General features: G+C 44.6%; 1 protein-coding gene across 2 annotated transcripts in view; it reads left to right on the top strand.

Annotated features, from left to right (window-relative positions):
• Positions 1–19,670, top strand: part of SUSD5 (sushi domain containing 5) — a 58,913-nt gene extending 39,243 nt beyond the window's left edge. For both annotated transcript variants that reach the window (XM_036085780.2, XM_036085779.2), the window contains one exon: positions 17,515–19,670. In XM_036085780.2, the coding sequence (XP_035941673.1) occupies positions 17,515–18,818 (1,304 nt within the window). In that variant the 3' untranslated portion in view covers positions 18,819–19,670. The remainder of the gene's footprint in view (positions 1–17,514) is intronic.
• The last annotated feature ends 7,203 nt before the right edge of the window (positions 19,671–26,873 follow it).

Genomic DNA, 26,873 nt, shown 5'->3' with positions numbered 1-26,873 from the left:
TTCAGTGACTTACCTGCGTCACACAGCCAGAAAGCCTTAGAGCCAGGACATAAAAGTAGGCAGGTCTTGTTCCAACATCTGTCTCATCTCTGCTTCCTCCAGGGGCCTGTGATGCTCAAGGAGAGCAAAGCCACAGGTCAGGGCAAGGCCCCACAAACTAGTTGTTCCCTCAGAATGTTCCTTTGCTCTTTTATCTCATTTCTAAAGGCTTCCTTTTGTTTTCTTAAATTAACTTCAGTTTCTGTTTGTCTTCATTTTTTGGATTTAACTTCCTTCATAGAATAAAGCATGAGACTGCAACCAAATTTAGAATTTCCTTGTCAATATTGCCATATTTGTTCAGAGGTTCATTGAACCAGTGGTTATTTCTGGCTTGTCTGGTTGTCTTTTTCAGAATTACTATTTTTAAAGACTATGTCATCAAGACCAGAGGAAAAAGAAGGTATGTGTGGACTTCTGGAAATGCAATAGCATGACGCCCTGGGACAGAGCCTCGGGGTTCTGGACTGTGACCTTGTGTCCTTCAGCCCTGTCACACCTGGATAGATGCGGGCAGGACACAAGCAAGGCTTCTGCTTTTACTCCCGAGTTCTCTCGATCTGTGCTCTTCTGTTTCCCTAAAATAACAGTGAAATAGAAACACCTGGATGACCTGGTTTTTCCCATGAGTTTACATCTCCTGGACTTGTTGGTCTAATCAGAAGGCCCCATGTTGTGTTAGCACAGGTTTCAGGGAGAGCGTGGGAGAGGGGAGAGGGCAAGAAGGATGGCTGGATGATTACGGGGAGCGTAGACACATTAGAGGGGAGCTGAGAGAACTAGCACCTCAGTAGGCACACAGCTGGGCTTTTCCCGCTTGTGGGCAGAATTTAATTTGGGGTTGCGATTCAGTGAATAACAAGCTTGACTCTTACGCATGAAGAGAAAAACAGGCTTGGGATACGTTGCCAGGGGTAGACTACTGGTAAACAGTTGGTGTCCTTATCTTCATTTGAGGTTTGGGAAAACTGTGACACGGTGAAAACCTGTTTCTAAGCCAGGACCTTGGTCTGAGAACCTGGGGAGACAGGAAGCAGCCCCAGGCTGCCATGCAGGGATGCTCTAGGCTCAGGGGGCTCTGGGGGTGGAGCCTTCACACACACACATGCACACACATATGCGCGCGTGCGCATACACACACACACACACACACACAGAACTCACACTATCACGCTGACCGTAAGGGTCCAGTCAAGGAAGGCACCCCCCACAGCCACAGTGCACTGATCTTTCCCAAACCCATAGCTCTAACTCTGCATGAGGCCAGTTTCCTGCAAGACAGGGGGGTGGGGGAAGAAAACATGGCTCGTGGACTACCCACATTCCAGGTGCTTTTGACTTCATGACATATTTAATGAAGCTCATGGGGTAAGTTATACAGGAAAAGGGACTTAGCAGACATTGATTATGCCCAGTAATGGAACCAAGAGCTCCTTCACTCTTCTTTGCTACTGTCACAAATCAAATAATGCCCTGCTTGATGGACTTCCAGACCAAATCAAGTTTTATCAAAATGGGCTTCTACCGCTCACTACTTCACCTCTTCACTCACTCGTTTGTTCCCTCAACAAACGTTTCTGGAGTGTCTACTGTGTGCCAAGCGCTGCACTGTGTGCAGGGTATGCAAAGGCAGAGTTCCTGTTCTTGACGTTCCCGGGCTGGGAAGGGCTGGGCGTGCTTTGCAGTGAGCAGGGTGGTTGTACCCAGTGCACAGATGGATGCTGCGCCCATCGTCCCATGCGTAACACGTGATTCCCAAATGAGACCACGTAAGGTTTAAGTCTCAAGCACCATCGAGGTCTATACTGGAGTTACCCTGTCCATATAAGGATGAGAAGTGTCTCCAAAATATCCTTAGCCAATCCCCATTCATAAGCACCTTGCATCTTACCAATGAGAGCCCATTTCTGATATGTATTGTCATAGTTCATAGGCCACTAATTTCGCCAATAGCCATTTCAGATATTCAGGGCACTAATTAGCATAGCAGTGGCTTTGAGCAAGGTACAGATAATAGAAGTATTTGTAGTAGGCACATCTAGAGGGTGAGTTTCCTGATGAGAAGGCTAACTGTCCACCCGTGGACTGTGAATTCTTAATTGGAATGTCAGCAGCACCTGGTTTACAGCTTAATGTAAGTGACGTATGCATAACATCAAACAATATTTTCTTGAAATATTTCGAAGTACAACCATCCTAGGAAGAATGAATGCCTACTGTATTTATGGTTTAGTGACAACTTAATGTGTAATATTGTTGAATTATATGGAAAACACTCCTAGCGTCACCTTCCCGTCCTTGCCTTCCTAAGAATATCCAGACTTCCAAGACCATGAACTCTGTTTTCCCTGTTTGAATTTTATTTCAGTGGAAGCATAAAGGATGTACTCTTAGGTATGGCTTCCTTTGTCCAACATCATGTCTGTGAGGCACATCCATGTTGTTCCATGAAGCTGCAGTTCATTCTTCTTCCTTGCTGTGGAATAGTCCATTCCACTGTTGATGAATATTTTTGTTGTTTCAAGTTTGGGGCTATTATGACATTGTTGTGCAGGTCTTTTGGTGTCTGTGTGGCATGTGTTCCTCATAGGAGTTAAATTGCTGAGTCATAGGGTGTGGATAGGTTCAACTTTAGTAGATAATGCCTAACCAGTTGTCAAAATGGTTGTACCAAGTTATGCTCCCAGCAGCAGTGTATGAGGGCTCCAGGAGCCCCATATCCTCACTGATAGTTGGTATTGTCGTTCTTCTTGACTTTAAGCATTCCAATGTATAGGTCGTAATACCACTTAATTTTAATTTCCCCTATTATTAATGATGTTGAGCACCTTATCAATATGTTTATTGGCTATTTGAATATCTCATTTCTAAAGTGTCTATTCATTTCTCTCACTCATTTTTCTACTGGGTTGTCCATTTATTTCATATTGATTTGTAGTTCTTTATATGATTCTGGATACCAGAACTTTTGAGGTTATATATGTTGCAAATATCTTCTGCTAGGTAAGTTGCATTTTCACTTTCTCCATAGTATCTTTGATGAAAAGAATTTTAACATAGTCCAATTTATTAATCCTTTCCTTTAAAAAAGTTGTGGTGAAAAATACATAACACAAAATTTACCATCTTAGCCACTTTTAAGTACACAGTTCAATAGCATTAAATATATTCATCTTGTTGTGAAACAGACCTCCAGAACATTTTCCTCTTGCAAAACTGAAACTCTGTACTCATTAAATAACAACCACCTGCCCCCAACCCCTGACAACCACACTTTTCCTTTCCATTTCTGTGAATTTGACTACTCTAGGTCCCTCATGTAAGTGCAGTCAGACAGTGTTCGTCTTTTTGTGATGGGTTTATTTCACTTAGCACAATATCCTCAAGGTTCATCCGTGTTGTAGGCTGTGATAGTCATCCTTTCCACATCAGTTTTAAAAATCAAATTAAGGAAATTTCCTTATATGCCTAATTCCTAAGGGTTTTTACCTTGTTGACTTCCGTCAGATGCTTTTCTGAAACTCCTTTTTCCTTTTTTTCTTTTAGAGAACGAGAGAGAAAACATGTGAGCATGAGTGGGGACAGGGAAGGGATGGGGGGAAACAGAGGGAGAGGGAGAGAGAATCTTAAGCAGGCTCCATGCCCAGTGGGGAGCCCAACGTGGGACTCAATCTCACAACCCTAAGATCATGACCTGAGCCAAAATCAAGAGTTGGATGCTTAACGAACTGAGCACCCAGGTGCCCCTGAAACTCCTTTTTTCAAATAAACCAATCATGAGTTCCTAGGATAAACCTAGCCTGGTATAATAGATTATCTTTTTAATGTAATGCTTAATTATTCAGCCTATCAATACTAATATATTACTGGTTTCCATTTGTCAATATTTTATTTATGATTTTTATATCTATTTTTAGTGAGAATGGCCTGCAGATCTACTTTCTTATCATGTCCTTGCCAGGTTTTGGTACCAAGGTTGCACTAGATGTATAAAATAAGTTGGGAAGTATTTCCTCTTTTTCTGTTCTCTGGAAGAATTTGTGTAACATTGGAATTATATTTCTAAATATTTGATAGAATTCATTGACAAAGCCACCTGTGCTTAGTTTTCTCACTACCTGTGTAGTGAGATTCAATTTCATTAATACTTAATGGCATATAAAATTTTTGTATTTCTTTTTGTGGCACTTTTGATGAGCTTCTTCTAGGATTTTGTCTATTTCATCAGAATATTTTGGATGGGGGGGCGCACCTGACTGGCTCGGTCAGAGGAGCCTGTGACTCTTGATCGCCGAGTCGTTGAGTTCAAACCCCATGTTGGGTGTAGAGATTAGTAAAAAAAATTAATAAACTTAAAAAAATAAAATAAACTTTAAAAAAAAGAATTTTGGGGGGCATAAATTTATCATAATCTTGTCACTGTCTTTCCTGACAATATCTGAAAGATCTGTGGTGATGCTTCTTTCTATTCCTGATATTTTCATTTGTGTTCTCTCTAAATGTTTCTGAGGTAGTCTTTCTAGGGACTTATCAGTATTTTGAGCTATTAATCAGTAGTTCTTTTCCAAGAATGAACTTTTGGCTACATTGATCCTTTATTGTATGTTTGGTTTTTATTTTATTAATTTCTGCTCTTTCTTATCTCCTTCCTTTCCTTTCTTTTTCTTTTTTTTTTTTTTTTTTAAAGTAGGCTCCACACCCAGTATAGAGCCCAACACAGGGCTTGAACTCACAACCCTGAGATCAAGACCTGAAGTGAGATCAAGAGTTGGGGCTTAACTGACTGAGCCATCTAGGTGCCCCTCCTTCCTTTACTTTCTTTGTGTTTAACTTACTCTTCCTTTCCCAGCTTCCTGAAATCAATGTGATTTTCAGCCTTTCTTCTTTTCTAACATAGGTATTTAAAGCTATAACTTCCCGTTAGCACAGTGTTTGCTGCTTCCCACAAGTTTTGATATGTCATTTTTCATTATCATTCAGTTAAAATATTTTCTAATTTCCATTGTAATTTCTCCTTTGACCCATGAGTTATTTAGAAATATTTTGTTTAATTTTTATACAATACAGGAATTTCCTAGTAATCTTTTGCCTAATTTCACTATGGCTGGAGAACTTAATCCTTTAAAGTTTGTTGACATTCCATTTATGGTCTACTTTGTAAAAGTATTCTATGTGTATTTGAAAAGAATGCTTATTCTATAGTTGTTGGATGTGATCTACATATGTAAAGTAGATCAAATTTATTAGTATTATCTAATTTATTAGATACATATTCTTAGCTCTTTGTCTGCTTGCTCTAATTGTTGATGATAAAGGTATTTAAAACATCTCTCTATGATCAGGGATTTATGTGTTTCTTTTTTTTAGTTCCCATATTTTAGATTCATATATTTTGAAGCTCTCTTAAGTACATACACATTTAAAAGTTAATATCTTCCTGGTAAATTGAAACATTTATCTTTATAAAATGACCTTCCTTATCTCTAGTATTATTTTTTTTTTGATGTAGCGTTCCATGATTCACTGTTTGCGTATAACACCCAGTGCTCCATTCAATATGTGCCCTCTTTAATACCCATCACCAGGCTAACACATCCCCCCACTCCTCTCCCCTCTAGAACCCTCAGTTTGTTTCTCAGAGTCCACAGACTCTCATGGTTCGTCTCTGCCTCCAATTTCCCCCCCTTCATTTTTCCCTTCCTACTATCTTCTTCTTTTTTTTAACATATAATGTATTATTTGTTTCAGAGGTACAGGTCTGTGATTCAAGTCTTACACAATTCACAGCGCTCACCATAGCCCATACCCTCCCCAATGTCCATCACCCAGCCACCCCATCCCTCCCACCCCCCACCACTCCAGCAACCCTCAGTTTGTTTCCTGAGATTAAGAATTCCTCATATCGGTGAGATCATATGATACATGTCTTTCTCTGATTGACTTATTTCGCTCAGCATGATACCCTCCAGTTCCATCCACGTCGTTGCAAATGGCAAGGTTTCATTCCTTTTGATGGCTGCATAATATTCCATTGTATATATATATACCACATCTTCTTTATCCATTCATCTGTCGATGGACATCTTGGCTCTTTCCATAGTTTGGCTAGTGTGGACATTGCTGCTATAAACATCGGGGTGCACATACCCTTTCGGATCCCTACATTTGTATCCTTGGAGTAAATACCCAGTAGTGCAATAGCTGGGTCATAGGGGAGCTCTATTTTCAACTTTTTGAGGAAACTCCATACGGTTTTCCAGAGTGACTGCACCAGTTTGCAGTCCCACCAACAGTGTAGGAGGGTTCCCCTTTCTCCGCATCCCCGCCAACATCTGTTATTTCCTGACTTTTTAATTTTAGCCATTCTGACTGGTGTGAGGTAGTATCTCATTGAGGTTTTGATTTGGATTTCCCTGATGCCGAGCGATGTTGAGCACTTTTTCATGTGTCTGTTGGCCATTTGGATGTCTTCTTTGAAAAAATGTCTGTTCATGTCTTCTGCCCATTTCTTGATTAGATTCTTTGTTCTTTGGATGTTGAGTTTGATAAGTTCTTTATAGATTTTGGATACTAGCCCTTTATCTGATATGTCATTTGCAAATATCTCCTCCCATTCTGTCGGTTGTCTTTTGGTTTTGTTGACTGTTTCCTTTACTGTGCAAAAGCTTCTTATCTTGATGAAGTCCCAATAGTTCATTTTTGCCCTTGTTTCCCTTGCCTTTGGTGATGTTTCTAGGAAGAAGTTGCTGCAGCTGAGGTCGAAGAGGTTGCTGCCTGTGTTCTCCTTTAGGATTTTGATGGACTCCTGTCTCACATTGAGGTCATGAATTTTTTTAATTCTTCTTTAATTTCCTGGTTGACCCATTCATTCTTTAGTAGGATGCTCTTTAGCCTCCATGTATTTGAGTTTTTTGACTTTCCTCTTGTGATTGAGTTCTAGTTTCAAAGCATTGTGGTCTGAAAATACGCAAGGAATGATCCCAGTCTTTTGGTGCCGGTTGAGACCTGATTTGTGACCTAGGATGTGATCTATTCTGGAGAATGTTCCATGGGCACTAGAGAAGAATGTGTCTTCTGTTGCTTTGGGGTGAAATGTTCTGAATATGTCTGTGAAGTCCATTTGGTCCAGCGTGTCATTTAAAGTCTTTATTTCCTTATTGAGCTTTTGCTTAGATGATCTGTCCATTTCAGTGAGGGGGGTGTTAAAGTCCCCTACTATTATTGTATTGTTGTCGATGTGTTTCTTTGATTTTGTTATTAATTGGCTTATATAATTGGCTGCTCCCATGTTAGGGGCATAGATATTTACAATTGTTAGATCTTCTTGTTGGATAGACCCTTTAAGTAGGATATAGTGTCCTTCCTCATCTCTTATTATAGTTTTTGGTTTAAAATCTAATTTGTCTGATATAAGGATTGCCACCCCAGCTTTCTTTTGGTATCCATTAGCATGGTAAATGGTTTTCCACCCCCTCACTTTCAATCTGGGGGTGTCTTTGGGTCTAAAATGAGTCTCTTGCAGACAGCATATCGATGGGTCTTGTTTTTTTATCCAATCTGGTACCCCGTGTCTTTTGATTGGGGCATTTAGGCCATTTATATTCAGGGTAACTATTGAAAGATATGAATTTAGTGCCATTGTATTGCCTGTAAGGCAACTGTTACTGTATGTTATCTGTGTTCCTTTCTGGTCTATGTTACTTTTAGGCTCTCTCTTTGCTCAGAGGACCCCTTTCAAGATTTCTTGTAGGGCTGGTTTCATGTTTGCAAATTCCTTTAGTTTTTGTTTGTCCTAGAAGCTTTTTATCTCTCCTCCTATTTTCAATGACAGCCTAGCTGGATATAGTATTCTTGGCTGCATATTTTTCTCATTTAGTGCTCTGAATATATCATGCCAGTCCTTTCTGGCCTGCCAGGTCTCTGTGGATAGGTCTGTTGCCAATCTAATGTTTCTACCATTGTAGATTACAGACCTCTTGTCCCGAGCTGCTTTCAGGATTTTCTCTTTGTCTCTGAGACTCGTAAGTTTTACTATTAGATGTCGGGGTGTTGACCTATTTTTATTGATTTTGAGGGGGGTTCTCTGTGCCTCCTGGATTTTGATGCCTGTTTCCTTCCCCAAATTAGGGAAGTTCTCTGCTATAATTTGCTCCAATATACCTTCTGCCCCTCTCTCTCTTTCTTCTTCTTCTGCGATCCCAATTATTCTAATATGTTTCGTCTTACGGTATCGCTTATCTCTCGAATTCTGCCCTCGTGATCCAGTAGTTGTTTATCTCTCTTTTTCTCAGCTTCTTGATTTTCCATCATTTGGTCTTCTATATTACTAATTCTCTCTTCTGCCTCATTTATCCTAGCAGTTAGAGCCTCCATTTTTGATTACACCTCATTAATAGCCTTTTTGATTTCGACTTGGTTAGATTTTAGTTCTTTTACTTCTCCAGAAAGGGTTTCTCTAATATCTTCCATGCTTTTTTCAAGCCCAGCTAGTATCTTTATAATCATGATTCTGAACTCTAGTTCCGACATCTTGCTAATGTCCGTATTGATTAGGTCCCTGGCAGTTGGTACTGCCTCTTGTTCTTTTTACTGAGGTGATTTTTTCCGTCTTGTCATTTTGTCCAGAGGAGAATAGATGAATGAGAGAACAAAATGCTAAGAGGGTAACAATGACCCCAGAAAAATATACACTAAACAAATCAAAAGAGACCCTGAAACAGGGGGGAAAGAAAGGGAGAGAGAGAAAAAAGAAAAAAAAGAAAAAAAAGAAAAAGAAAAAGGTTAAAAAAAAAAAGAAAAAGAATATGATCAAATATGATCAGCCTGGTGAATAGATCAGTGCCACACACTAGATTTTGGGTGTATCTTGGTCTGTTAGAAGAAACTGCCTCCCAAAATTTTAAAGAAATAAAAGCTTATATATGTACAAAAATAAGGTTAAATACAATGAAGGGATGGAATATGACTATAAAGATGAAAATTATAAAAGATTTTGTAAAAGGAATTGATAAGATAAGAAGTTGGTTGAAAAAAGAAAGAAGAGAATTTAAAAAAAAAAAGGGAGAGAATGTGATCAGGCAGGAGACTAGAACAAAGCCATACACTAGAGATTTAGGGTATATTTTGGTCTGTTAGAAGAAACTGTATCCCAAAATTTTAAAGAGAGAACAACTTATATATATATATATATACCAAAAATAAGGTTAACTACTATGAAGGGATAGAATATGACTCTAAAAATGAAAAATAAAAAAGATTTTTAAAAAAGGGATTGATAAGATGTTGGTTGAAAAAGGGAAAAAGAAAAATTCAAAAAAAAAAGAAAATTAAAAAAATTAACTTTGAAAGACTAAAGAATCATGAGAAAAAAGCCATTAATTCTATGTGCAGTATTCCCCTAGCACTGGCGTTCTGCCATTCTCGTTGATCGGTAAACTTGGTCTTGGCTGGATGTTCTTGCTGATCTTCTGGGGGAGGGGCCTGTTGCCGTGGTTCTCAGATGTCTTTGCCGGAGGCGGAATTGCCCCGCCGTTGCCCAGTCCGGGCTAAGTAATCTGCTCGTGTTTGCTCTCGGGAGCTTTTGTTCCCTGCAAGCTTTCCGTACAGCTTTGGAGGCCGGGAGTGAAATAGCGGCCTCCCAGTCTCCTCCCCGGAGGAGCCGAGAACTCGGGGCCCCGCTCCTCAGTGAGTGCCCAGAGAAAAGCAGTCACGTGCACGTGTGTGTGTGTGTGTATACTTGTTTTATGCAGGCAGTATTATTCACTTAGATTTGCCCCCCACCCTGTATTTACCTGCTTCATTGTTCTTTCCTTCCTACATCTTGGGGCTTTCAGCAAGGATGCTTTCAGCAAAGATATTTTCACAGAGTAACAATTCTAGGTTGGCAGTTCTTTTCTTCTAACACTTTTTTGTCTTAAAGATTTATTTATTTGAGAGAGAGAGAGAGCACGCATGAGCAGGACGGGCAGAGGAAGGAGAGAATCCCAAGCAGACTCTGTGCTGAGCTCAGAACCCCATGCAGGGTTTGATCTCACAACCCTGAGGTCCTGACCCTGAGATCATGACCTGAGCTGAAACCAAGAGTCAGTCGCTGAACCCAACTGCGACACCTAGGTGCCCCTCTTCTAACATGTTAAAGGTATCACACAGTGTCTTCTGGCTTTCTTTCCTTTTTTTTAAGTCGCTCTCAGTCTGTTGCTTTTTTGAAGGCTATATGACTGCTTTCACTGGTTACTTTTTTTTCTCTTTGGTTTTAAGCAGTTTTAATTTGACGTGCCTACATGTAATTTTCTATGAATTTATTCTGCCTGAAGTTTGCATTGACTCTTGAATATGAGTCTTCACGTCTTTTTCTCAGTTTTGTAAAATTCTCATTCTATTCTATTCCTTACAGTTTGTTTATTTTTTAGTTCTGTCATGATGTTACATCAGTTTGATTCCTGAAGTTTAAAATCACCCTTTTCATGACATTCTGTTATCACCCCCACTTTGAACTTTTGTTCTATTGCACTCACTTTCTTCTTAAGTTCTGTAGTGTGAAACCGTTGTGAGGAATTCATTCTGTTCCATAAATTCTTTCTTCTAAGTTAGGTTCTTTTGCCTTTTACATGCATCTTCCTTTCATCCAAGAGAGGGAATGGTAGCTAGAAGGGGACGACTCAGCAGAAGGGGTATGTAGTTTTACTTTTGCTTGTTTATCTGTTTGCTTTAAAATATCTGGGCTCTGCTCTCTCTTCAGAAAGGTTAAGTGTCCTATGCCGAGATTTACTTCACCTTCACAAGATGAAGTCCTGGCGTTTTGGATTCCATCAAGAACAGTCAGCCCTGCTGATTACTGGTCTGGTTCTCTCCACCCGCTTGGCTTCTGTCTGGGATTTGTTGACTCCTCGGTACAGTTTTTGAAGGGTGAGGGTGGGTTAGGAGTGGAGCCATGCTGCCTTTCTCTACTCTGCTCCAGAATCTTCTGTTTCTCCTCTGATAACTATTTTTTGAAATTTGTTACAAAATATTATGTCCTTTTCCATGCATTGTGGTTGTTTGTAAAAACTTTTTCCTGATGCTTAATATAGTTTTTGCATTTTAAAAAATTCATATTCAACAAGCCTAGTTGTGTGTGCACACACACACACGTACTTTAAAAAAGGTGTTGTCTCCTCATTTTGAAAGGTATAGGGTAGAGAAAATATGTGATGCTGTTTTAGCTGCACTATTTGGATATTTTCAAACCTGGCATACAATCCACCCTAATGATAAGGTCATCTGCGCTTCTGCCCCTGGTGATATACTCAAGGAGTCTGGAGTGTGAGCAGTGAGGTAGAAGAAGGAGAAGGCAGAGCAGAGGGAGGGGTTGTCAGGAGAACAAGAAGCACATGGAACTGCAGCTGAGGCAATGGAATCGGGGTTTGGGCAGAAGAGAAAGGAAGAAGTCCGAGCAGAGGTTACAAGGACGTGTCAAGGCAACAAATACTCTGAAGTACTGGAAGATCCTGAGTATCCCTCACTCACACTTTTTAGCTGTTGCCTGTTTGGGTGGAGTTCTGTTTACCCATGGACCACATCAGGGTTGGCGCCTGCTGGGGTTGTAAAGAGGTGGCTGCAAGGACCACAAGAGAACATGCCCACTCCACTACCCGCCTTTACGTGGGCCCCCGCCAGCTTTCACACTGGCAGAACTCTGCAAATGTGGGCTCCTTTAGCCCTTATACCCAATGGTTGGTGAGCTCCAGTGGATGACCTGATAGAGAATAAATGCAGTGTCAGAATTTAACCAGAAATGACAGAAGTTCCATGGAATGAAACAGAACCATTTGTGGGCTCTCGACGGGTTGGTGTCTTGGGGCTGTAATGAGGCAACCAAGAAATACTCCCTAGTAAAATAACGTGTGGTAAGAGGCCCTCCATTGCAGATCGTGCATGAGGTAATAGCCTGCGATTTCAAGTGGGGGAAAGCTTCTTGAGGAAAAATGGTCTTGGAGAGACCTGCTTCCTGCCTTTCCCCATCATGAAAGGGGGCTGTGTTCTAGCTGAGAACACAGGCGTATTCATCCTCAACAGCAGAACCTCTGGGAGACAACTGGTATATGTACATTGTTTTGCAAACATATTATTTTTTTCCACAATGCCCTAAAATACATTCTGGTTATTTATTTATTTTTAAAGATTTTATTTATTTATTTGACGGAGACACAGCAAGAGAGGGAACACAAGCACGGGGAGTGGGAGAGGGAGAAGCAGGCTTCCTGCGGAGCAGGGAGCCCAATGTGGGGCTCGATCCCAGGACCCTTGGGATCATGACCTGAGCCGAAGGCAGATGCTTAACCGACTGAGCCACCCAGGTGCCCCACATTCTGTTTTTTTAAAACAAAAAACAAGTTGGATACAGCAGATTTGAGGCAAAAATGACCTGTCAGATGTGTGAAATGCCAAGTTTCTTTGCATTAGGACTAAACTTGGGTGGACATGGCTCACTTCCCTGCCTCATGAAGATGAATCTGCTAGCAGTGGGGAGGGAGTTCTCCTGGGGTGTCCTTTTATGATGGTAGGTGCGGGAGCACCAAGGAAAGGCTGGGAGGAGAGTAGGTGCTCTCATGGGCCAGGCTGTGCACTGATTTGCTCACCTGTGTGTGAAAGGTGAGTGTGTATGTGTGTGTTGCACTCCCATGTATGTGTCTATATTCAAGTAGTACTTCAGTGGTGGTATCTTTCAGAGGTGTTATAAGATACTATGGTTATATGTCATTAATTCCTCAGAGATTGGAAACGAGCCCAAAGTCCTCTTGTGTTTAGAACACTGTGTTCCTGGCACTAGATCTTAGCTTTGAGCCATTATGAGGCAGGAATCAGGAGAAACTGGGGAGCTGAGGAGATATTCCTTCCTGTTTCTCCCAGTGCCAGTTAATCTTTCACTCATTCAAGAATACCTATAAGAACACCTATAACGGGTTGGGCACCATTCCGCTCTAGGGATACAGTGACTTGGTCTCTGTCCTCGAGCCAGCTCATGGCCAGTGTGTCAGTTTTTTCTACATAATAAACCACCCCCCAAAATGTAATGGCTTGGGGCGCCTGAGTGGCTCAGTCGTTAGGCGTCTGCCTTCGGCTCAGGTCATGATCCCAGGGCCCTGGGATCGAGCCCTGCATCGGGCTCCCTGCTCAACGGGAAGCCTGCTTCTCCCTCTCCCACTCCCCCTGCTTGTGTTCCCACTCTTGCTGTGTCTCTGTCAAATAAATAAATAAAATCTTAAAAAAAAAAAGGTAATGGCTTAAAGAACACTCATTTATTTGGGTGCAATTTTCTGTGTAAGCAGTTTGGGCTGGGCTTACCCGGCTCATTCTTCGTCTTCTGGGCTTGGCTGGGTCACTCAGGTGAATGTGGTCAGCTCGCAGGTTGATGGAGCTGACTGGTTTAAGATGGCTTCAGTTGGAACAGTTGGCCTCTCCTCCACATGGCCTCTCACCCCTCAGTAGGCTGTCCGAGGCTTGTTCGCGTGGCAGCTGGGGGTGCAGAGAGAGAGAGAGAGAGCATGCAAGGCTTTCACTGTATTCTGTGGGTCAAAGCAAGCAACAGGCCAGTCCCAATTTGAGAGCTGGAAAAAGAGACACCACTTCTTGAAGGGAAGAGTTACGCAATCCCATTGCGAAAGGACTCAGTGTAGGGAAGGATGGAGAATCGTGGCCATTTTTGTGATCACCCTACCGCAGTCAGTCAGGACACACACGTTCAAACAAACAGTATAACCGCATTAAGGTCAGAGATTTAAGTCATGGCCTTCTTAAATGGCCAGCTGGATTCAGTATGACTTGTTTGGGTAAATTTTAGAGAAAAGCTGTGTCATAGTGGCTTTTGTTTCATTTTGTTGTGTTTTTAAGAAAAGATGGTACTTGAATGCAAAACCTAGTCTTTATTCAGCAGGATGGGTGAGAATTTGTGCATACAAAAGCTCTGCGATTCAAGCTGGTAGGTCTCAGGACCATGGAATTCCATCCCCTATGCTCCATGAGGGCTGGGACTGCTTGTCCTGTTCACCAGTGACCTGGAGCCTTCGCAGCGTCAGACAGTGGGCACTCGGGGAAGTTTGTTGAATGTCGGAGCAGGTGACTGCAGTACTTGGAATGGAGGTACAGTGGAGCGTGAGGCATTATGACAGCAGAGAGCGTGTAGGGGGCCAGCCTGCCCTGTGTTGGAATTCTGGGATGCTCCTAGCATGGTCCCGCCATTGATGTGGCTTTTGTCTGGGGATTGTGAACAGGACATCATGTGGTAGAAGGGTCTCCTGAAATAATTACTAGACAGTCTTTTTCTTTCTTTCCTCTTTCTTTCTTCCTTTCTTCCTTCCTTCCTTCCTTTTTCTTTCTTTCTTTCTTTCTTTCTTTCTTTCTTTCTTTCTTTCTTTTTCTTTCTTTCTTTTTCTTTCTTTCCTTCCTTCCTTCCTTCCTTCCTTCTTTCTTTCTTATTTTATTTTTAAGTAATCTCTATACCCAAAGTGGGGCTCAAACTCACAACCCTGAGATCAAGAGTTGCGTGCTCTACCGACTGAGCCACCCAGGCGCCCCTTTGCATTTTTGAAGACACAAATAAAGTGAATGCACTTAAATTTTAGGAGCAGATCAGAAAGGACTTTTAAATTTATTTATAACTCGCATTAAGGAAGCAAAATAAGGAGTCTTGTAAGAAATAAGCCAAATGTCCTTTAATCCAGTTTCAGAGCCCAGGAATTCACCACATGACATCTCAGCACTCTATCTAGACCTTGGTTCTGGAGCTCTTTGCATTTGTGCTTTCCGAGTTGCAAACTGAAGTGGGGGAAGACTACTAAGATCTATTTCTTCCCACAGAACACTTCTCACACCAACAACCAATTATGCCAATCCTCCGTCCTGAGCCTCCTGTATTTCTGACCAACTAGCTATAAATTGAGGATTCTCATGACCATCCTCTCAGCCTCAGTAATTTGCTAGAAAGGCTCACAGAACTCAGGAAAGCACTTTACTTACATTTACCAATTATTATAGAGGATATTATAAAGAATACAGATGAACAACCAGATGTAGAGATATAAAGGGCAAGGTCTAGAAGGATCCCGAGTACAGGAGCTTCTGTCCCCGTGAAATTGGGGTGAGCTACCCTCCCAGCACGTGGATGCATTCACCAACCTAGAAGCTCTTTGCACCCTGTAGTTCCGGGGGTTTATGGAGGTTTCATTATTTAGGCATGATTGATTCAATCATGGCCATTGATGATGGACTCCACCTGCAGCCCCCTTCCCCCTCCTCACAGGTCAGGGGCTGGGGCTACAAGTTCCAACCCTCTGATCACTTGGTTGGTTCCTCTGGCAACCAGCCACCATCCAGAAGCCATCTAGGGGTCACCTCATTAGCATAAATTCAGGTAAGGCTGAAAGGAGCTTGTTATGAGTAACAAAAGATGTTCTTATCACCCCCATTGCTTAGGTAATTCCAAGGGTTTTAGGAGCTCTGTGCCAGGAACCGGGGGCAAAGACTAAACATATACTTCTTATTACATTGCAATGTCCTAGGGGGCCTTTCTGTTTTAATAACTAAGTATGACTTCCAGTAGGACTTGACTTTCAAAGACCACTGAGAATGGGGAAAGCCCAGTGGGCTGCTGTCTTCTGAGGACACAGCTCCTTGAGCCTTCCTGACCTGCTATCCTTACATTCTGGTCTCCTAACTGCGGGGCCCTTTGTTCATTCTTACTTGGCTGGATTTAGAATATTTCACAGCATGGCCTCAAGCAAAGAGCAAATCAGAATTTTTAAAAGATATGTTTTTACTTAACATACATACATATCGTAAGGGGACAGATCAATTAATTATCAGAAAAGAAACAAAGAAATTAGCCACCACACAGGTCAAGTAGAATGTTGCCAGGATCCCCAAAGCCATGCTTGTCCCCAGACTTAGTCATCACCCCTTCTCTCCATCCACCAACCTGACTTTTAACATCATAGATTAGCTTTGCCTATTTTTGCACTTTATGTAAATAGAATCACACAAAGTGTGTTCTTTTGTGTCTGGCTTCTTTTCCTCAACATTATGGCTGTGAGATTCATCTATGTCCTTCAGAAGTAATAGTTGGTTCATTTTCATTGATGTACAGATTTTCCTTGTACAAATATGCTATGGTTTATATCAGCTCTGTGGTTTAGGGACATTTGAATCGTTTCCAGGTTTTGGCTGTTATGAACATTCATGTGCATGTCCTTTGGTGCCCAAACACTAGATACCATCAGTTTACACTAGATATTGTCAGTCTGCTTACTTTTAGCCATTGTGGTGCTATGGAATGGCATATTTTTATGGCTGTAATTAGCATATCTCTATTACTAGTGAGGTTGAGCACCTGTCCACATGTTTAATGACTACTTAGATGTCTTTTTTGTGATGTGCCAATTCAAGTATCTTTGCCAACTTTTCTATGGCTTGTCTGCCTATTTAGTATTGATTTGTAGGAGTTCCTTATGAATTCTGGATAGGACTCCTTTGGAGATAGTATGTGTCACAAATATCTTCAAGTCTGTGGCTTGCATTTTAACTCCCTTCATGGTGGCTTTTGATAAACACAAGTTCCTATAGTTAATGTAATCCAGTTATCCACAATCCTTGTGCCAATACCACAGTCTTTTTTTTTTTTTAAGATTTTATTTATTTATTTGACAGAGAGGGACACAGTGAGAGAGGGAACACAAGCAGGGGGAGTGGGAGAGGGAGAAGCAGGCTTCCTGCTGAGCAGGGAGCCCGATGTGGGGCTCGATCCCAGGATCCTGGGATCATGACCTGAGCCGAAGGCAGACGCTTAATGACTGAGCCACCCAGGCGCCCCACCAATATCACAGTTTTAAAAAGTACTCCAGTTTTAGAGTAAATCTTGAAATTTTGTAGATTTCAAGAAATTTTCTTGGTTCTTTGCATTTCCATAAATTTTTGCATCAGCTTGTCAATGCCTGAGATTTTTATTAGGGTTGTATTAAATCTGTATAGATCAATTTGGACAGAGTTGACAGCTTAACAATTCTGAGCCTTCCATTACATGATCATGGTATATCCCTTCATTTAGTGAGGTCTTTAATTTTGCTTGGCAATATTCCGTACCACTCCATGTTGAAATCTTGCACATCTTTTGTTAGCTTTATTCCTAGGTGTTTGATTTTTTTAATGCTATGGCAAATGGTGTCTTTTAAAATTTTTGTTTCTGTATATTGCTGGTATATAGAAATACAGTTGATATTTTACATTGACAATAGACCCAGTGTCCTTGATAAACCCATATATTAATTGTAACAGTTTATATGTAGATTCTTTGGATTTGTCTGTGATACACAGTCATATCATCTGTGAATGACAGCTTTATTTCATCTGTTCCAGTCCTTATGCTTTTTATTTCCTTTTCTTGTGTTCTACGCTGCTGGCTCTGTGACCTTGGACCTAATGGGGTTTTTCTTTCTCCCCTTCCAGATGCAGCTGAGGCACATATTGACTATGAGGATAATTTCCCGGATGACAGATCCGTGTCATTCAGAGAGCTCATGGAGGACTCCCGGACAGAGGCAGAGGAGGACAGAGGTCCGGGAGAGGCCTCTGAGGAGGCTCCAAGACAGGACCGTCTGGTCTCCATTTCTGTGGGGAGAGAAAACATAGCCCAGGATACAGCCTTTGTGCCAACTACAGGCTTGTCCATCATGGGAAGCAGTGTCCCCACAGACCTGCCAGGATCCCAGCTAAACCAGAAGTACTTGTTCTGGTTTCCTGCTGAGAACTTCCACAAGCCTGAGCTGGAGAAGGAGATGGATGATGGCACCAAAAAGCAGTTTCCAGCTAGAGACAGCCATAGTAGCCCAACACCAGCTCCAGGTGAACCTGAAGCCGAGGTGATCTATAGCAGCACTCGTGGTCCTTTGGGGCCATTCTTAGGTAGGACTGACAGCAAGACAGGGGACCCAATGGTGAGCAGCAGTGATGAGTCCTGGTTAGATGGCTACCCTGTGACCGATGGGGCTTGGAGGAAGATAGAGGCAGAAGAGGAGGAAGAGGAGGAAGATGGGGACAAGGGAGCTGGGTCAGTAGGGCTGGAAGAGAGGGTTCCCGTTACTCCTAATCAGCCCATTCCTGTAGAAGTTAAGAAGCCCGGGAGTACCACCCTCACACCAAGTGACGACATGACCCATAGTTCAGTTCTTCCCTCTCAAACACCAGACGTAGAAGCTTTGGCTCTCAGACCAATGAATGTGTCTGAAACTGAGAGTCCGAGCAAGGGAGATGGTGACTTGACCAGGTACCAGTCAACTGTTCCCTGGAGCTTTGCCACAGAGACATCTCCCATGGCCACCCTACCCTATGAACTCACCAGCTCTACCCTGGGGACAGTGACAACTGCTGTCCAGCAGATGCCGAATCGCATTCCCTCAACTATCATGGCGGCCAGCCAGACTCCAGGGGAAACCATTGCTACTGAGGTCCAGGATAGTTTCCCATACCTGCTGTCTGAGGAATTCTTGGGACAGGAAAGCCCTGGCCCAGGTGCAGGTGAGGAGCTTCTTCCAAGTGTGGAGCCGTGTATAGGGGATGGGTGTCCCGGCCTCAGCGGAGGCCCTGTCATTGCCACCACTGTCACCGTCCTGTGTCTGCTGGTGCTCCTGGCAGGCGTGGGGGCGGTGTGGGGCCACCGTAAGTGCCAGCACAAGAGCTCCGTGTACAAGCTGAATGCTGGGCAGCGGCAGGCGCGGCACTACCACCAGCAGATTGAAATGGAGAAGGTCTAGCCACCTTCAGAGCTGGCTCTCCCGAAGCCACTTAGGAGGAAAAGAAACTGCCACGTCTCATTAATAAACACTGATAATTCACTAGAGCATGAAACAGGTGGAGTAGGGCTCGTCTCTCTTTTTCTCGGGTCTTTGTTCTATAGGCCGAGAAGTCCCTCTGGAGGCACCTGGTAGGACAAGAAGGCTCTGGTGGCATCATCATATGCATCGGTATCTCCTTAACCAACCACCCTGGAATGTACTGCGCTGATCTCAGACCTGTGCTCAGGCCCTAATTCCAGTATGAGGTCAAAACTCACCTCTCACTTCATCATACTCTTGTCTCCATTCCCTTGTTTTAAGAAAAAAAAATTAATAACTCCATGACCTGAAATTTTTAGAAAAAGTGTGATAAACTGAGCACTTGAGAGCAGTGTTATTTAGGATAGAGATATTTAATTGTTGGGGGTGGGACATAGAAAAGTAATGGGTTATTTCCTTTTAATGTTGTGACATTGTGAAGGCAAATGAGCCAAGAACCAGGACATAGTCTAGAAGCTTTTGGTTTCTTTTTAATTTTTTGTTGAAATTGGAGGGAGGAAAAAAAAAAAGAAATCCGAGAGAATTTAGGACTGATGCTTTGTTGGGGTGGGGAGGGAGGTGAGGAGTAGCAAGACACATCCACCTTTGTTCCCTCCATTTTGTAGGACAGACCATTGTTTTTTTAAAAAACACGTGATTAGTTTTGGGAACACCTGGGTGGCTCTGTCGGTTAAGCGTCTGACTCTTGATTTCAGCTCAGGTCATGATCTCTGGGTCCTGGGATCGAGCCCTACATTGGGTTCCGTGCTCAGCAGGGGATCTGCTTGATGATTTTTCTCTCTCTCCCTCTCACATGAATAAATAAGCACATGCTCTCTCTCTCCCAAATGAATAAATAAATCTTTTTAAAAATAAAAGAAAAAAATTTAAAAACGGTTAGTTTTGTACCAGTAAGCATCATTTCTTCTTGGAAGCAGTGGCCTAGTTGTCCTTGACCAGCCTGTGCCTAGGAATGTCCTAGAATTTTTCGCTGAACTAACAAAACTCAGTTCTTGGTTTCCTCTCTCAGGATTAACCATTTCTCTGAACCCAAGTCAGAGGGAATGACACGGGAGGAAAACAATGTTTTAAGAGGACTAGGATATCAAGTATGGGTACCTATTCAGTGGGAAAGCAGAGGAATTAAAAAGGAATACGAAATGCTCTGTGCTGACCTCCTCTGTACTCTGTTGTGGCAATTGGGAGCTCCATGGAAACATCATGAGCCCAGGATGGACTCCTCCTGGCTATTGAGCAACCCATTTCCTGGTACCTGGGTCACCTTAGGATGGCTCAGCACGTTTACGGCAGTGGTTCTCGGAGCACGGCCCCCAGACGGGCTGCGTCCGCTCAGCAGGCAGCCGAAGCGTGGGGGCGGGGCTGAGCCAGCTGCGCTGTGAGGAGCCCTCCAGGTGATTCTGAAGCACACTCAAGTTTGAGAACCGTTGCTCTGTCGTGTGAATTGTGAGCTTTGAGCCGGCGGAGGCTCTGGCGGCTCGGACGGTGAGGAACACCCACGGCTTGCCTCGCCCGGAAGGCCGCGTGGCCGCGGGCCCGGGGGGCAGCGTCCGACCCCGCCATCGCCGGTGGGCTCCTGCGCATCCGCACGGAAACGAAACACGTTATATTTTTACAGTGTGAGTCACCTTCTTAGAAACAGTCTTCAGTGGTAAAAAGTGGTGAAGCCTGGACATTGATTTTGGGACCCTAAGTGTCTACGTGCTTTTATGGGGCATGAGAGAAATCCTGATCGTTACAACTGAACAGTTGGTGGTGGTCCTTGACCTAAGGAAAAAGGAATTTGCATAACATGTTTTCCACCCTGCCACCTCTTTCCGGTGCAAGCTTTGGAAAAATAACTGGCTAAGTAGCTCTAAAGGCAATGCAGCAAAATCAAAGACGCTAGTCCCCATTACTGGGTGAAATGAAGGCCGGAAGCTATGGGATGGGACACCTCTGTGTCAGGTGAGATCTAGAATAGAACTGAAATACTTTCTGCATGTAGCCAAAGCAAAACACGACAGAATAGACGCCAGAGACTGTATATATTTATAAATTAGATTCTTTTCTAATCTATGACAAGATAACTTTTCTATTGTTAACTATATAAAATAACCCCCATCTCAACATTGGGATTGTGTTATTTGACTATTATTATGTAATAACCCAAGAACACTGACTTAATACCAACACAAAAATAGGTAATGGTAATACGAATGTATTAATAAATTTATTACAGATACATTAATACATGCAAATATATTATTTTATAGATATGAACTACATGAAAACAAACCCAACACATCAGTTTTTAAGTTTTTATTGATTTGCTGTCATCTAAATTAATGTTACAGGGGCACCTGGGTGGCTCAGTCGTTAGGCGTCTGCCTTCGGCTCAGGTCATGATTCCAGGGTCCTGGGATCGAGCCCCATGTCGGGCTCCTTGCTCAGCGGGGAGCCTGCTTCTCCCTCTCCCACTCCCCCTGCTTGTGTTCCTGCTCTCACTATCTCTCTGTCAAATAAATAAAATCTTTAAAAAAAAATAAATTAATGTTACAGGATCTAAAAATGCATATGGAAAGGGAATGATGAAAACATTTGTAAATCTAAATTATGTCATCATGCATGTCTTGAGACGTGTTCATGAAAATTGAGGGTCAGATGGTCCATCAACACAAAGCTTCTGAGATCTTTAAAATAAATAATTATTTCCCCTAAACGGTTGCCAAATGTATTTCATATCTGGGTTACATCATGATGGTTTAAAACCCGAAAATCATGTCTTCATATTTGCTCTAAGACCACCCTCTTGGAGTCTCTGCCTTGTTACCTCTTGCAGCAGGATTTCAGGGACATCTGCACAGCCCCGCCCCTCCTCCTGCCTCCCTTCCTCTTCCTCACCTCACCCGGAGACCCGGCCCTTCACTACGACGAAGCCCAGGATCAGGGCTCACTGTGGTTCCCAGGCCAGCAGCACAGGCACCACTTGGAAGCTTGCTAGAAATGCAGAATCCCAGGCCCACCCCAGACCCGCTGACTCAGACTCCGCATTTAACAGGGTGCGTAGCTGATGGGTGTGCAGGGGCGTGCAGGGCTGAGAGCCCAGGGCTGATTGCCCTCCTTCTCCTGACTGGACACTCGGAGGGATGATTCAAGAGAGTTAGATGTAGAGACCAGTCATAAAAGCGTGGGCAGGGTTAACAGAAACATCCAGGGGTGCTGGAGGGCTCTTAGGGGACCGGAGGAGAGCTCAGTGACAGGAACGGCTCTTCGGGACAAAACCTCTAGCCTCAAGGAGAGCACAGCCCCGCTGTCCAATGGTGGCCTGAAGGAAGCAGGGTTCACCCTGCAATCTTGGCAGCACGTCCCAGTGGCAACCCGAAGTCAGAGGGTGAGGGAGCCCAGGCAATGTCAACCATAAGGGTCAGGCCCCTGGGGTGCAGTGCAGGCTGAGAAAGAGATCTGGAGAGACAAATGGAGAGATGCAGCTCAGAGAACATCAGCATCAATCCCATCTGCCTTATGTCCCCTTTTACTTCTGCAACCTCCAGGAGGCCAGGCATGCCTCCCAGGTTCCTCAGTGTCACGGACACTGTTGTGCCCCGCCCAGATCCCCTTCACTCTGCAGGTGAACCCATCCTCCAGCTGCCCTGAATGTTGGCTGCTAAAATGCTCAAAAATGCCTTCTCCTCCAGAGGATTGCCTTCGGCCTGATGGGAGTTCCTCCCCAGGAGTCAGACCCACCTCATCACGGCCAGGGCAGCCTGCAGCTCGGACGGGCACGGGCATACCTGAGGCCTGCCTCCCTGCCTGCAGCGGGGCCTACCCTTGGTATCACTCGTGCTCCTGACCTCCCATGCGATCAGCCTAAGGCTGGTTTCCCTCACACCCCACTTCAGAGCCTTCCATCCCACACAAGCCTTCCCAAGCTCTGGTTCCCTGCATCTCCCCTCCTCCTCAATCCATACTTCTCCCCTGTATCTTGTGGATTTTTGGGCTGACTCCAACAAAACGCCTGTGTCCCCCCCCCCCCCCCAACCGCCCTCCTTCACACGGCTACTGTTTGAACACTCCATGCCCTGTCTCCGCTACTGTCCCGTCTGGTCCCTCACTCTTTGCACCTGCTTCCTCCGCTCTTTGTCTCCTTCCTTGCCCTTTACTGACATGCACGAAGCATGGAAGCTGTTAGCAGTCATACCTGAAGGTGTTTTGGTCCTTGTTTGAAACAGTACATATTTTATCACTTCTCCGATGTTGGCAGCAAGGGACCAGCTCTTTAGATCAAAAGCAAGCCCTGGATCCCAAATGTTTAGATTTCCTCGAAAAGAGAACCTTCCTGGGAAGAGGAATGAGTCCCTGTCTCCTGAAAAGGCCCTCGGCCCGCGAGGCTAGCAAGGATCCCCTCCGCTGAGTAGGATCCCAGAGTCCTTGGGGTAAGGGTTCTGCTTTGCTAGACGACCGTCAGAAATCTCAGGGACCTGAGAAAACAGAGCTCATTACAACACACATCCTCGAATGACGGGGTGTGGCTCAGTCCCACCCAGCAGATAAACAGTAGAACATAAGCAAAATAAAACATTTAATGTGATTTTCCTTAAAAAAAAAATCTTTGTTTTCAATGACTTTCCAAGTTCTAATTTCCTGTAAGAATGGGATTGCACATATGGCCCTGGCCAAGGGAAGGGAGGGGAGAGACACTGGCAACAATGTTCATAGTCTGGCCTCCCGATTGCCACCTTCAAGTAGGCCTGAAAACCCGTCCATCTTGTATCTGTTGGCCAAATTGCTTACTTCCTTCTTATTTTCTTATAAAATGAGGCACCAGTATCTTACCCTAGCAGCTCCAAGAGAATAGTGAGCCAACCTGTTCATTCAACAAGCCACCAAAGCCAGGTATTTGCGGGGAGGCACCAGAGTGGGCAGTGAGAGGGGCTGGGGTCAGGCTGCTCCCACACCTGCCCCAGGGGGAGAAGGGCCCTACCGTGGGGCACAAACCACAGCGCTCCTGACTGGTTTCAAGGACAGGAGTGGGTCAGTCAAGGCGAAGCTGGGCTGCCCCGGTGTCTTCCCTGTCGGGGACACGCTACGGGGACGGACGGGGTGGGGAACGGCCCTAACCCTGGCTGCAGGCACAGGAAGTCCTATGCACAAAACCTTTGGCTGAGGCTTATTTGAGGTTCCTTTCCCTTTTTCCCCCCTTGTATATAGTTGAAACTCTCCACACTAGGTCATTCAAGCCTGCAGTCACCAGAAAAAAGAAGTCGCTGTTCGGGGGATGGCAGATGATCAAGAGCGCAGACAGCTGTGATGAAGGATTAGTTGTGGGTTTTTCTCAGGGCCTCGCTACAAACTGGGTTGCAGTTCCATGTGCAAACACTATTAAATGAGAATGTTTTCTCTGGCACCAACCCACCTTTCCCCCATGGTTTCAGTATTGAATTAAAAAAAAAAAAAAAACTGAAGTAGCTTAGGTTTACAGCTCACATTCAAAACTTAAAAACATTATTTCCATAAATGTTGGCGGGAACCGGCGGCTGTTTATCCCACCAGCAGTCATAATAAACCCTTCCCCATTGACAATCGAACAGATCATTTTTTGTTTGCCACTGAGTTTGGTTCAATAAAATGTTTGTGCTCTGAAAATTCCCTTAGTAAGAACTCCTAAAAGCAGCATTTCCCAAGGCGGCCTTCGTGGCCAACGGACCCCGTGGCTCTCCCGGTTCCCAGAGGTGCGCACAACAGGTTAGTGGCCCTCATTAGAAAGGCTCCAAATTCAGAGGTCCCAGCACACTGAACATGTTGGTGTGTGAGACATTTCAATTAGTCCCTTTTAAACCCGCTTCCACCACTAGTGTAGAGACTGAACATTAATGGGGCCACAGTGGGTGCCCCCTCCCTGGGCTGCCCAGGGGACAAGGTGGCTGGACAGATCACCCCGTCCCCGTGCCTCCCAGCTGGGCTCCATGCAGATGGGTTGGAGGATAAGCAAGCCTGGGTCTGGAAACTCCCACAAAGCTTAACAAATGTGTTTGTTTTTTCAAAAGACAGGCGCAACTCATGCTGAACCCATGCAGTCTCAATCCAGGAATCTTCTAGGCTCTTCCAAGAAACACGCTCAGGGAGGTGCTGGGTTGAGGTCGCTGAGTGCAGCCTGAGTACTGGGTTTCATGGTAGGTGTGGAGGAATCGGCCCACCTCTTTTTCTTTTTTTTTTTAAGATTGGTTTGGTTTCCTTTGGAATAAAAAGATCAGGAACCGGGTTCCACAGCCTTCAGTCAAAGCAAAGTGCTGACAATGCCGACCAGCCTGCTCCCAGGGCTTCTTCCTCAGGGTTACTGCTAGGATGGGGGTGGAGGTGCTTTTCAACCCCCCATAAAGAGGGGCCAAGTTCAGAGAGTGAATGAGGACCCCTGCCACCACCACCACCACTCAACCCTGTGTGGAAGAACATCATCCACAAAGAGCTCAGCTCAGCCCAGGCTCAAGGAAGAGGACAAAATGGAAGCTCTGCAGGGCACACAGAGGTGGAGTGGGTGAGACCACCCCACCCAGCTGGTCCCCGTGGTGGTGTCCTCGGCTGTTCTCGCACAGCTGGGAAGGACAGCTGCAGCCAAGAGGTCCCCCGGGAGTTGCCAGGTGCAACTGGCTTCCAGGCATCCTGGGGCAGGGCATCCACTCACTGGGGCCCCCTCTACTTTAGAGTCCTGCCCTATGACTCTCCTCCCCACTGGCTTCAAAAGGAAGTTTCTCTGGTGGAGTGGAGGGCAGGGCGAGGGAAGAAGGAGGACCCAGTGTTCGAGGGGCGGAAGGCAGTAGCATCTGACTCGTTGCTGAGCTGGAGGGTGCCCTGACTGGAGGCTGCTGGGGACACCAGTGTGGCCATCACAATGCCAGTCACACGGACTCCTTGGCCACACAGCCCCTGGGAGTGTAGGCTCTGTAGGCAGGCCAAGTCCAGCCAAAGAGAGTAAGTAGCAGCTTATTGTCTTGAGTTGAGTGCCCCAGGAGAAGGACCTGGCAGGAGGATTCTTGTGCAGGTAAAGGAGGAAGTGCTCTTAGGAGAAAGGGATGAGGGAAGCAGAATAGTGCAGAAGGAGGAACAGAAGGGCCCATCTGTGTTCCCAGAGCTTGGAGTAGCGAGATGGGGGGTAGGGGAAAATATAGGAGTTTTCCACCTCCAATTATTCACCATTACATTAAAGACCCCAAATTCTAGCTCCCTTCACTCCATGCCACTGTAAGAAAAGTCCTGTCTCTCAAATGCTGAGCCAGCCTCCTCCAGCCTCCATCCCCAGAGAGTCCCAACTCGACTAAGCGGCTTATTGGAGGAGGGAATAAGGTTGAAAAAAGAAAACTCAGATTCCAAAACACCACTTTCCTGGGTTTCTCCAATCTCAAAGGTGGCTCCTTCTCAGTCTCTTTGGCAAGTTTCTCATTTCCCAGAGAGCCTCAGAGCTCTGTCCTCGGCCCTTTTCTCATTTCTTAATACATGCATGCAGTCTAGGTGACCCCATCCAGGCTCCTGGGTTTATATACCATGTACGTGCTGATGATTCAGCAGGGGGCGAGGGTTGGTGTTCCTCCCAGACACCCTTCACAGAGCCAAGACCCACATCCGCACCCCCGGCCCCTATCCACTCCCGGTGGTCACAGTCCTTCTTCCAGAGAACTGCCCTCAGCCGACCGAGCTACTTGCCTTCAAAGGTACACCCCTTCCCCCTATGGGACAGTCGATAACTAACGGATTGATGGAGGCCTTCACAAGTTTCTTCTGAATGTACCCCCACAAGAAACCACATGCATCTGGATCCCTGTTTCAGGCTCTGTTGAAGGCCTGATCTGAGAACGCTCTCAAATTTTATTTGCAGCCTGAACCTCCCATCCCAGCCTCAGACAGCCTGCTTTGCACCAAATTCCTTACTTACCACACACAACCAACTTCCCGATATTCAGTAAATGGCAACTCCATCCTTCCTGCTACTCTGGCCAAAAACCT

This window comes from Halichoerus grypus, chromosome 1, assembly GCF_964656455.1.
Source record: "Halichoerus grypus chromosome 1, mHalGry1.hap1.1, whole genome shotgun sequence".
NCBI classification, from domain to species: Eukaryota; Metazoa; Chordata; class Mammalia; order Carnivora; family Phocidae; genus Halichoerus; species Halichoerus grypus.
Note: the sequence above shows the minus strand (reverse complement) of the source record. Positions and strands in the feature narration are given on the sequence as shown.